Below are 12,654 nucleotides of genomic sequence, written 5' to 3' on the forward strand. Positions count from 1 at the left end.
CTTGACAACACTCTTATGAGTATGGTCAGTGAAATGAATCGAAAACTGCAGAACCCATTTCTGTCACAGAACTCAGATCTTGTGCCTCACCAACTAAGACCTCCGGATTTGAAACAATCAATTAAGAACTGTTCCAAAGGTCTCAAGAACAACCATATTTTCTTGCACTTGTGAGCTTGTCATAGGAAACCAATCAGTTCCTGAAAATGACTGCATTGTAATCCACCTTCTTCCTCCCTTCCCATTTATGATTTGTGTATAAAATCTCTGTCTCTACAGCATCAAGTAAGTTCTCCTTCCACAGAGAACTTCTGGTTTGCAAACTGTATTCCTTACTCTGAAAGTGATTAATTAAACCACTGCTTGATCTCTACAAACTTGTCTCTTGGCCTGCTTTGTGTGGCACAGTTTAGAAATTGATACAATAAAATTCTGTCAGCATGAAATAAAGATGCTGGAGGAGACAGAGTCATGAAACGAGAAGAATCAATTATATATGGAGTTGGTGGTAGGAACCAAGACCAACTAGAAATAGAAAGTATTTCCAGATTCTGAGAACAGACACCAAAAGACAAAAACACTTTAAAAAGGTGAAATTTGCTTCTGCACATCCCAACCAATCTCAGACATTTTAAAACATATAAGTCCTGTTACATTTCCTGAAAGTGTTGTTCCCTATAAAGTGATTTTCACCTGCAAGGATATATATACCTGAAAGTCTTGTTGCCGGTATGCCAAGTCTCCTCTAAATTTCTTGATGGTAAGTATTTCAGCTTCATCCTGTCTTTCTGTTTCTTCATAAAACCACTAGAAAACATAAAAATTTCACATTATAGAGTGAAACCATCAATTATACCAATAACTTATTCCAAAAACTATTTTTTTAGTTTTATAAGATTTACAAAAAAACACTAAAGTAATAACTTTACTACAATGCTTTTATTTGAAGTCAAAGGCAAACATACAAATATATCAATGGCCACTAAGCTAAAGCAACTCAGACTATGCTCACCAAGTATCAAGTCTTTTTAGGTTTATAGCACTTTCAGCAAAGTGGACAAAGAGGGAAGGAGCAGGGTAAGCAGAGTATTTGAGGGAAGGAGGCAGAAGAAAACAATACAAGAAGGAATTCAATGTTTTGTTTTATACTGAAATTTAAACTGTCATAGGGAACTTCCAGTGAGAAACTTTCTACTAGTGCAGATCAATATTGATACTAAGTCTTTGAGCCCTACTTTAAGCCCTGGAAGGAGACTGAGAAATCAAGCAGTTTGTCCAAGGTCATATGTTCAATGTGTGTCAAAGGTGGGACCTGAAACCAGATCCAAGTTGAACTTGAACTCCAAGATTAGCTTTCTATCCACTACAACATGGTTCTCTGATACAAAATAAAAAACAGCTGCCTACAAAGGCTGCTAAGTAGCAATATTGTATACAAAAAACGAAGCCTGGAGTCAGGAAGATCTGAATTCAAATCCAGTCTCAGACACTTACACCTGTGTGAACCTGAGCAAGTCACTTAACCTGTACCAAGGTGAGCCACTGAAGAAGGAAATGAAAAACTGCTTTAGTGTCCTTGCCCAGAAAGTCCAGTGGACACCACAGCCCATAAAGAGTTGGACACAACTGAATGACTAAACAACAGGGGCTTGACACAAAGAAAGAGATAAGAATTAGAACAATTTTTATTTCAATCGTTTCTACTGATACAAAATTCACTTAAACCCCAGGATATTCCCAAAGTCAACCTTGATTCATTTTCACCTCTCCTAGATCCTAAGTTGGGCCCTAGTTCTTTTTTTAATGCTTCAATTAAATCCATTTGGGACTTTCCCACTCATATGTACAATTTGTTTTGGTGGTTGAGTTTTTGTTTTTTGTTTGTTTGCAATAAAGATACAGCTCAGTTGGTTTTTTAGTTGTAGGAAATCAAGTAATTCTGTATATAAGAAAGTTTCAAGCTAACTTTAAAGATTTTTTTGTTTTTTATTTTAAGGCTTCTATAAACATAATTTTTTCCTAAATAATTTATTGTATTAAATACAAAATAAGAAAAAAAAACAGAAAAGGAAAATTAAAAAAACAAAAAACACAGAGAACATTGTCATGTGCCCAGCAGAACACTAGTGGGGATTCAAAATATATAACAATAAATTTCCATTTCAAGAAAGCATATATAACTGAAGAAACTAGATTCATAAGTGTCCATGCTTTCTTTGCTTCCTTGTAGGTTGTTCTTTTGTTCTCCGCTGTGTAATATTTTACTTTATCTCCTTTTCATCCTCCTACCTCCCCGAAGGTTATAGTTAAGCACAGATATATTTATAAATACATAAATACACACACACACACACACATTCACATCCACCCATAGATCCACACACATGTAAATATATCTATATACACTTATACATAGAGCTTTATGCATACATATATATACTCAAACACATAGGTACATACTCATTTACTCATATGTAAACATGCATATAAAACAATATAAGTATGGTTGACATAAAATGTAGTTTTCTCTCTTGAATGAATCTTAAGTTTAACTATGTCTAAAATTGATAATTACTAGCTTTTTTTTTTCCCTAATAAATTCTCCTCCTGATCCTTGAAGTAGTGTTTGTGTGTATTTCTTACTTCCTAACCCTGCTAACTCTTCTTTAATTCTGCTCCTTAATTTGCCTTGCTATTATTTAACTTCCCCTCACCTATGGATCCTTCCATTGTCTTCTTCCCCAACCTTTTGTTTTCTCCTCCCTTATATCTTTATAGATTTTGGAAGGTGCTATATCCTTCTTAGTATGTATGTAGTATTGCCTACTTAATCCATTTCCCATCTTCAGAACTATGAGCCTTCCTCCCCACTCTAATGCCAATGTATCTATTCTTCCCCTGCATTTGTACAACATGATTATTATTTTTACCTTTTCCTAGACAGGTTTGTTTTTTAGAGTCAGATCATAATCAGCTTTACCCCAATCTTTCTTTTAAGGTACCCAATTACTGATGTCAATCTTAAAACATAAGGAAGACATTTCCACATAAAAAACAAACAATTTGTCCATGTTAAGTAACTTAAAATTAATCTTTGATATTGGCTCTCATATATCAAATTTTTTATTACGTTTGGGTTTGGTTTAAAGTTCTGAAAATCTGCAAGTTCACTGAATGTCCATTTTTTCCCCTTCATTATTATGGATAACTTTGCTGGATATATTTTTGGCCACAGATCTAGTTCTTTCAATTGCTGGTAGATATGATTTCAGGACCTGTGGTTTTTTCTTGTGATTGCTAAATGCTATACAATTCTAATTATAGTTCTAGCATATTCAAATTATTTTTTTTTCATTTCTTGCAAAATTTTCTTTTTGATCTGGGCATTATGAAACTTGGCAATAATTTAACATTCCTATATGCTTTCCACAAAGGATCTCTTTGAAGTAGTGATCAGTGGATTTTTTTTTCTATTTCTACTTTTGCCTCATCTTCTATGATTCCAGGACAATATTCTTCAATCACTTCTTGCATTATTGTGTCAAAGTTCTTTTTTTTGTCACAACTTTCAGGTAGTCCAATTATTTATATATTTTCTGTTCTTGATCTTTAATTTTTCTTATGTTTTACATTCTGTTCTATTTTTTCATTCTTTCTATTTTGTTATTTCTTGGTCTTTCAAAGCTTCACTGGCTTCTCCTAGCCCAATTCTAATTTTCAAAGAGCTATTTTCTTTTTTTAAGACTCTGTAATTCCTTTTCAAGTTGGTTAATTTGGTTTTCATAATCTTGTTTTTCTTGGATTGGTTTTATTCATTAATTTTTAAATTTTTCCTCAATCTCTCTCATTTGATTTTTTTCTTTTTTTTTGTTGTTGAGACTATTTGGGGTTAAATAACTTGCCCTGGGTAACAGAGTTATATATCTGAGACAGGATTTTAACTCAGGTCCTTATTCCAGGGCCAGTGCTCTATTCATGTTCCATCTAGCTGTCCCTTTCTTTTGATTTTTAATTCTATAAATTCTTTCTTGTCAGAGAGCCATTTCACATTACTCTTTGGGATGGAAAAAAACTTTCTACTTCAGTGTTTTCCTTTGAAGACAAATCCTTGTCTTCCCTATTCCCATAGTAAGTTTTTATGGTTGGATTGTTTCTCCTTTGCTGGTTCTTTTTTTTTTTTTTTTTAAATGAAAAGTATTTTGGGGAAGGGGACTCTAGTTTCACTTCAGTTCTCCCTGACCTGGAACCCCAAACCAAGATTTCCTCTCCTGCAAATGACCAAAGCCAACAATGTCCCCATTCCACTGTTTCTGCACTCCTGGTGTACTGTGTTCCTGCCCAGATTCCAGCAGCACTGCTGGGCCTATCATCCCTAATCAGCAGAGGTTCCCTTAGTCTTCCTGGACTCAGACCTGAAGTCCAGAAGAAGAAAGTTTCTGTGGTTCCTGTTGAGGTTCCAGCCAAATCCAACTTGCCATAGGGGTCCCCATTTGGTGTTTCTACAGAGCTAGTAGGAAGTGTTTGCATTTCATATGGATTTCTTAATCCCTAGTCTTTATCTTTCTTCTGATCATCTTGATTGACCTAGGAGGACCCCTGCTTTGCCCCAAATTTTCTCAGTTTTTCACTAGTCTATGTTTGCCCTGAGGTGCAAATTTATTCTGTTTGAGAGAGGGGGGAATTCTGGAGAGCTTGAAATTTACTTACTTACTCCACTGTCTTTGAAGAATACTCCCAGAATAATACTGGTTCTTCTAATTTAACAGGTAAAGGACTATTTATTCCCTCGGTGATTTTCACAGGCAGAAATATGCAATACTTATTTACTGGAAAATGACTAAAGAAATTATGGTATATGAATGAAATAGAATTCATTCCATTTCATTTAATTCAAGTCATAGATAACAATAAAGGGGATTATTTATATCACATTCATATCATACAATGATGACATTATGAATAAAAACAACTTTGAAAGATTGAAACTTTGATCAAACTACAATTCCAAAGAAGAAGCCTGCTACCTACCTCCTGCCAAAGAGGTAACAGACATAAAATGCATCATGAGACACACATTTTTAGACATGATTAATGTGGGAATTGTGTCTTGCTGGATTTTGCATAAGTTGTGAAGGTTTTATTTCTTTTTAATAGTTCAATATTGAAGAGAGAGTTAAAAAATGCATGTGAAAAATTAAAGTTAAATTAAATGAAATCATGAATAAAAGTAGAAAATGTAATTACAAATGTAAATTATATATAATAAATATGCTTCCACTTTTCCTACATTGCTCATAGGAAAGTCAAACCTGAACTTTTTAAATCTAGATACTCCATGAGTTCTACAGAACAATTCTAAATAACAAATAATCATTTGTAACAAGGGCTTTCTCACGTTCCTGTAACTTTCACATTCTAATGAAAAAAGAAACTGTGTAGTTTGTCTTAATTTCTTTATAATGTTTGTTTTCCCTCAAATAGTAACTATCCTTAAACATCTAACTTTTAATTTTAGAAATAAATACAAACTTCCAAAACAAATCGTTGTGAATGAATGAAGAACTCTGATTTCCCTTCCAATGTGAAGTCTACAGAATGGTGAAGACTTATCTAAATTCTTTTAAGTCATACACAGACATAGTGGGAACAACAAAAACCTACCACCAGAGTGAGGGTTGGGGGTAAAGGTGGAAAATACATAGAAAGGACAGTAGTTAATAGAAGGGGATAAAAGGATCTGTAAGATATATAGAGAACATACATATCTACAATGTACTTGGCACTATGGAGAGAGAACAGTGGATTTTAAGTTGGAAAATGGGTTGGAATCCTAGTTCTGGGTACCTTGGCAAAACCCATCTCCTGGGCCTCGATTTTCTCATCTATAAAATAAAAGGGTAGTCTAGATCAGTAGTTCCCAAGATCCCTTTACATTCTTAAAAACTAAGAACCCTTCCAAAAAGTGTTTATTCACATGGGTTATATCCATCAATATTTGTTGTAATAGAAAATGAAATGTCTTAGTATTATTATGAAAATAGTTTTGACCTTGAAAAACCCTAAGCAAGGTCTTTGGAATCTGAGAGTGGGAAGACCACATTTAGAGAATCACTAGTTTTTTATGATGGTCTCTGAGATCTCTTCTGCCTTTAAATTCAACAATCCTACATCTGTGAGGTAAATTGGGAGTTTTGTTGAGATCATCTTCTTATATCTTATTCCCCTTTTAATTATTTCCCACTTATCCTGTTTATTTGCTTGAAATTTTTTTGCTTGTTGTTTTGCCATTAGATTGGGATTCTTAGATTAGATCCTTAAGGGCAGGGACCATCTTTTGCCTCTTTTTGTATATTTATTACAGTGTATGGAGTGCTGTAGGCATTTAATAAATGCTTATTGACTCTTTCCCTCGAGGGCACAAGTATTCTAGTTGTCCAAGCTTGCAACCCAGGTTCATCCTTGACTCTCTAACTATAATCACTCAGGTACCAGTCAATTTGATTTTACCTGCTCAGCATCTCAGCTCTCTCACATCCTTATGCTTCTCTCTGGTCCAAGCATTCTTCACTTCTCACCTGGCTTGCTGCAACAATCCCCTAGTTGGCCTCTCTATTCAACCTTCACCCTCTCCAACCCATCCTCCACACAGCAAAATTGATATTCCTAAACTTGCGTGGGACCAAATCACTTCTCATTCAAGAAGCTTGAGGGACTCTCACTGCTCCCACACCTCTTTTCAGATCCCTGTCATGGGGTGCCTTTCCCCATTAAAATATCAGATCACCGAGAACTGAGAATGGCCTAGCTTTATTTTTTAAGTCTTTCGGAATCTGGTTCTTGATCAGTTTTCCTAGCTAAATGACTTTCACACAATTTTCCCATCCAGCCAAACTGTCCCGATCACTCTTCTTCACATGGGACGTTCCATCTCCCGCCTCCACGCCTTTGTTACAAGTTGTCTCCACACGTCTTCGATTCCTCCCCACCTCCACTTGTAGGAAGCCCTCGCATCCTTCCACGGAGTCTTCTGAACAGCTTTAAATCGCTTGACTTTCATAGTGCGCATACATACGACATCTCCGTCTTCCCAAGACCCCTGTTCCCATCCACACCCTCACCCCCCCACCCCCACCCCTCCGCCCGGTACACCGCTGTCACTCCCTAAGGTCCATACGGACTGCCAGGGGATGTCCCGGGATAAGGCAGAAGCTCGCGGGCGCCGCGTCTCTCACCTGGGGCTCGCAGCGTTTGGCGCAGTAGGCCGACGGGGGCTCGAGCTCCCGCGACCGCGGCCACTCTTCAAACACTGAGTCCTCGAACTCGGCACCTAGCACAGGAAAGAAAGAGTCCGACTCCATGGCCTGAGGTCAGGAAAGGTGGGGAAGGGGGAAGGAGAAAAAGAGAGAAAGAGGGCGGAGCCGGAGAGATACATATGCGCAGAGCCTGTCCAGTTTAGCCCTCGCGCCCCGCTTTCCTCCCAGAAGCCGCCTCCTGGGCATTCTGGGAGTTGTAGTCAAATGAAGGCATACAGCGCCATGTTCGTTTTCAGCCTAGAAATTGTACTTGACCCAAGACAGGAAGCAAAGGGCCTTAATTAAATTGATGATGGCCTTCTGTTTTATGTCATATATCAGATTATACATAGAGTTATAGATTCAGAGCTGAAAGTGACATTAGAAAGCATCAAGTCTTTTTGATGCACCCCATCTTTTTACAATTTTAAACGACAATTGTTTGAGGTGGATTGACTTCTAGTAACCAAAACAACTTCAGAGCAAAAAGTACAGACACATAGAAAGGAGGGTAGCACAAGGTCAGGAAATTCTACCTCAAACACTTGCAGGCTTTGTTAACTTCCATTTCCCTTCCCCTTACTCTCTACTGAATTAAATTCTTTTCAATCTGGCTTCCTATTTGGTGATTCCACCAAAACTTCCCACTCCAAAGTCACCAATGAGCTCTAAATTGAGTGACCCTTTCTTAATCCTTATTCCTCTTGACTTTGGTAATTTAATCTACAAGTAATCTTTCTTCAATATCTCCCTAATAAATAGAATTTTTATTGTATTATGGTCAGTAAAGGATATATTTTGATATTTATGCTTTTCTGCATTTGCAATTTTCTTTTTTTGGTAACATTTCTCTAGCTCTGAAAAGGGATACATTAAAGTTTCCCACTCTTAGTTTTTACTTAGTTTCTCAGCCTAACTCATTTAGCTATTTAAGTATTTAGATACTAGGCCATTTAGTTAAGTATTGAAATATATTCATTTTCTATGATATCTTTCAGTAAAATGTAGTTTTCCTGTTTGTCGCTTTTAATTGTTAATTTAATTAATTTTAATTAATTTTCTCTTGCCTGGTCAGATATCATAATTACTACCCTGGCTTTTTTGAGTTCAACTGAGGCATAATAGAGTTTGCTCTAACCGCTTACTTTACTTTAAGCTTACTTTAAGCACTACTTTTGAATGAGTTTTTAATGTTTCAAATGTGTTTCTTATAAACACACATATTGTTAGATTCTGCTTTTTAATACATTCTTCTATCCTCTTCTATTTTCTGGATAAGTTTTTCGCACTTACATTCGTAATTATATAATAATCCTCTCTCTCCTGTTCCTTGTTGAGATGAATGTGTTTATGTTTGTGTATTCTACATTCCTTGGACCAGATTGCATTAAAATGAAGTTCAAACCTACTCCCCTGGCTCCTTCTTCACTAATATTTTCCGCTTACATACTCTCTAATTATGTGAAATCACTAAGTGTCCCTGTTCTACTTCCTTGTTTTAACTCTATTGTATCTTTCCCGGTCCCCTTCCTTTTCCTTATTCTTTTAGGAACAAAACAACAAAATCATTGCCAGATCTTCTCTCTTATTTGATTCTTTCCATGCCTCCTGATAACATGAGGGTCCTGAAGGGATACTTGGTATCATTCTTCTCCTCTCAAAATGTAAATGGTTCATTCTTATAAAGTCTTTTCCAATTATTCTCTTTTTATGTTTTTCTTGACTCGTGTGTCTATTTCAGAGTTTTTACCCAATTTTAGTCTTATCATGGAGAATTCTTAGAAATCCCTTATTTCATCAGAGATCCATTTCTTCTACATAGAATTATATTCTATGTTGTTAGATAAGTTATTCTTGGTTGTAGGCCTATATCTTGTTTTTTAGTTTTTAATCCTTTATAGTTGAAGCTGCTAAATCTTGTGTGCTTCTGTTTCTTTTTTCTTTTTGGTTGCTTGCAATATTTTTCTGTGACACTGGAGAGCTGAGAAATATTGTATATAATGTTCCTGGGCATTTTCATTTTGTAATTTCTTTCAAGAGGTATCCAAGAGGTTCCTTTCTATTTCAATTTTTCCCTCTGGTTCTAAAGTTTGGGAGTTTTACTTGATATATGATATTCATTTTGTTATGGTTTCAGGTACTCCAATGATTCTTAAATAACTAGCATTAGTTATTAATGTTTGCAGAACATTTTACCTATGTTATCTCTTTGGCCCCCATAACAACCTATGAGATAGAATCCTATTTGGGAGGGGGGGAGTGAGGCTATAAAGTGACTTTCTCAGAGTCACACAGCTGGTAATTTTTAAAGGTAGAATTTGAACTTAGATCTTCTTAATCTGATCCTGGGTAGTGCCAAGTGGTGCAGTAGAAACAGTGCTGGGCATGGAATTTTTGTGAGTTCAAATCCAGTCTCAGACCTTTACTAACTGAGTGATCTTGGATAATTCATTTAATCCAGTTTGCTTTCTTTTCCTCATCTGTAAAATGAGCTGAAAAAGGAACCACTCCAGTATCTTTGCAAAAAAGACCTCAAATGGCGTCACAAAAAGTTAGACATAACTGAAATTATTCCACAACAATTTCCTGACTCCAAATTCTGGCACTGTGCTATCCTTGATTAGGTTTCTAGGTCAGTTGTTTTTGATATGTGATATCTTCCATTTTCTTTTATTTTGAAAGTCATTCTTTGCATTTGTTTTAATATTTCTTGTTGCTTCACACTGTCATTAACTTCCATTTGGATCATTCTGTTTTTAGGGAATCTGTAACTTTGGTAATTTTTTGTACTTCTTGTGCAAGATTATTGTTTTGCCAAGTCTTTCCTTCTTAGCTCTTTGTTTTTTCTAATTCATTTATGTAGTACTGTCATTTTTTTTATATCTTGCTTCATTTCTTCCATGAATCCCAATCTTGTGTACAAACCTTTCTTTGAAGTTTATTCATTCCTCCAACCTTTCTTCTCTGATTGGGACTTTAACTTAAGGTCAAACTCTAACAAACTGCTATGTCCTTTTATGTTTTCTGGCCCACTTTATCTGGTGTCAAGTTGCTGGGGTCAGAGCTACAGAACCCCAAATCTGTTCTGCTCCCAGTATCTAACTCTTGAGACCCCCATCCCTCTTGGTTTAGAATGACAGAGTTATAGCCCTTGTTCTATTCCTGGCTCCAAGATCTCTTCTCTGAGTTAGAGACTATACCTTTCTTCTCCCAGGGTTAGAATGTTAATTTTGTAGCCCCGTTATGTTCCAGGGATCTACTGAGATTCCCCTCCCCGAGTGACATTTCCCTGCCCTGGGTAATTAAAGATTAGATTGAACATTACTTCCATAGCCCTAATCTTAATTTGGGGGCTGAATCCAAGTTCCCAACCCAGGGTTAGTATCACAGTGCTGTCTGGAGAAGTGTGTGAGAGCCAAATGGATTGTCAAACTTTTATTGTGAGCATTTACACTTTGGAGATTGGTAAATGCTAAAAATGAGGAATTGGTTTATCATTTGGTTAAACCATTGGTTATCATTGATAAACCAATTTGGTTGGTTTCTAAGCTTAAGTGATGGAGAAAATGTTAATACAAAAGATTACATTTAAAAGTATGTCATGTATATGGTTTGCTTTTTTTCCTAGAGAACTAGTTAGACATTTATCAGCATACTTACCCCTGGAGACAGCCAAAGAAAATGCTTGGAATCAGAAGATGAAATGTCTTGTTTGAGGAATGGCAAGGAAGTATCATTGAATCACTACTCCACTATGACAGTAATGTTAGAAGACTGAAAAAGTAGGAAGGGATCAACTTATGAAGGGCTTTGAAAGCCAAACAGAGGATTTTATATTTGGTACTAGATATGAAAGAGCTTTTGGAATTTATTGGGTAGGAGAGTGACATGGTCAGATTGGTATTTAGGAAACCTATTTTGGCAGCTAAGTGGAATATGGACTAAAGTGGGAAGAGACCTGTGGAAGGGAAATCAATTAACAGGTTAATGCAATAGTCCAGGGGAGCCATCTGTAAAATTCAACAAAGATAAAATTAATTTGAGAATCATCAGCAGAGTTGATAACTGAATCTTTGGGAGCAAAGATTATCTAGAGAAATAGTATAGAGAAAAGGGACCAGGAGAGAACACCCAATTCATGAGACATGACCTGGATGAAAGTCCAGCAGAGGAGATTGAAGGGTGATCATATAGGAGAATCAGGATAGTTTCATTGAAACCTAGAAAGAAGAGGGCATTGAGAAGAGAAGGATCAATAGTCTTAAAATTGGAAATGGGAATGATGCTGGAGAAGTTGGGATGAAATAGGATCATCTGTGTAGGTGGTGTTGTTTGCTATGGTAAGGAAAAGGGCCACCTTATTTGAGGCAGGTACATTTAGATGGGTATAATCACCGAGGACATCTGGGATATGTCGATTTAGGAGGAGAAAACTGGCAAATGATCTCAATTTTTTCAATGAAATATGAGGCAAAATCTTCCAACTAAAATGTATAAGAAGTTTCTGTGAGAGGTTTGAGTAAAAAGATGAAAAACAGACATTTGGAATATACTTTATGGGGAATGGGATATCAGATCAATTAGGAAGGAATAGACTACCTTACTACAATGAGGGCCCAGTTGAGAGAATATAAATTTGTGATAATTTTGTGATTTCTTTCCAGTTCCACACAGTAGTACACGAATAGAAGTAGGCTAATGATGGGAATTGGGGGTTGGTAAGGCATGATTCCTCACAGGAAAAAGAAGTATATGATTCAAAAGTAGAGAATAATATGAAGTTAAGTAAGTTCAGCAAGAGATTGAGAAAGTGGAGGGGGTGGGAAGATAATGTAGCCAGTGAAGGAATGAGGACCAGGAAAAGAACTGGAGAGAGGGAATGGAAGTAATGGTGAGCATGAACAGTAAGATTAGGCATGAGGAAAAATGCAATGATAAAAAATTATAATAGGGATATTTTGGAGTTTGTAAATCCGGAAATGGAATTTCAATTCCATGATCATAGCAAGGGTATGGCCAACTCTATAAGCAGCTGAACTAGAGTGGAAAAGTTAAGTCATAGAAATTAAGCTGTGTAAGTGGAAAGTTAGGATATTTGAATAAAAAATAAATATGAAGCATTTAACTAAAAAAAAAAAACAGTTCAGCAAGTTAATAAATTCATTTAAAAGGTGGATTGCCTTTAGTGTTTAATACTATCGTTTTGACTTCTGCAATAAGTGGGGTAGTTATCTCTTGTATATCTTTTTTGGGACTATCTTAGTCACTAAAATTTCACAGCAGTGTTTCTATTGTTCTTTCATGACTGTAGTCATTATATACATTATTTTCCTAGTTATATTGCCTTTTGCATCAGTTCACA

The 12,654-nt window shown here is 36.1% G+C and overlaps 1 protein-coding gene across 5 annotated transcripts in view; it reads right to left on the reverse strand.

The window, feature by feature from the left end:
• C1H8orf76 (chromosome 1 C8orf76 homolog) overlaps nucleotides 1–11,831 on the reverse strand; it is a 46,689-nt gene extending 34,858 nt beyond the window's left edge. For 3 of the 5 annotated variants that reach the window (XR_007949441.1, XR_007949440.1, XM_051971045.1), the window contains exons 1-2: nucleotides 7,233–11,831; nucleotides 712–807 (exon numbers count right to left, since the gene is read on the reverse strand). Coding sequence is in view for 3 of the 5 variants with exons in the window: in XM_051971045.1 (XP_051827005.1) it covers nucleotides 712–807; nucleotides 7,233–7,358 (222 nt within the window). In the remaining 2 variants the exon portion in view is untranslated. The remainder of the gene's footprint in view (nucleotides 1–711; nucleotides 808–7,232) is intronic. The other 2 variants (XM_051971043.1, XM_051971044.1) reach the window with 2 other exon arrangements.
• Nucleotides 11,832–12,654: the final 823 nt, after the last annotated feature.

This window comes from Antechinus flavipes, chromosome 1, assembly GCF_016432865.1.
Source record: "Antechinus flavipes isolate AdamAnt ecotype Samford, QLD, Australia chromosome 1, AdamAnt_v2, whole genome shotgun sequence".
Lineage (NCBI taxonomy): Eukaryota > Metazoa > Chordata > Mammalia > Dasyuromorphia > Dasyuridae > Antechinus > Antechinus flavipes.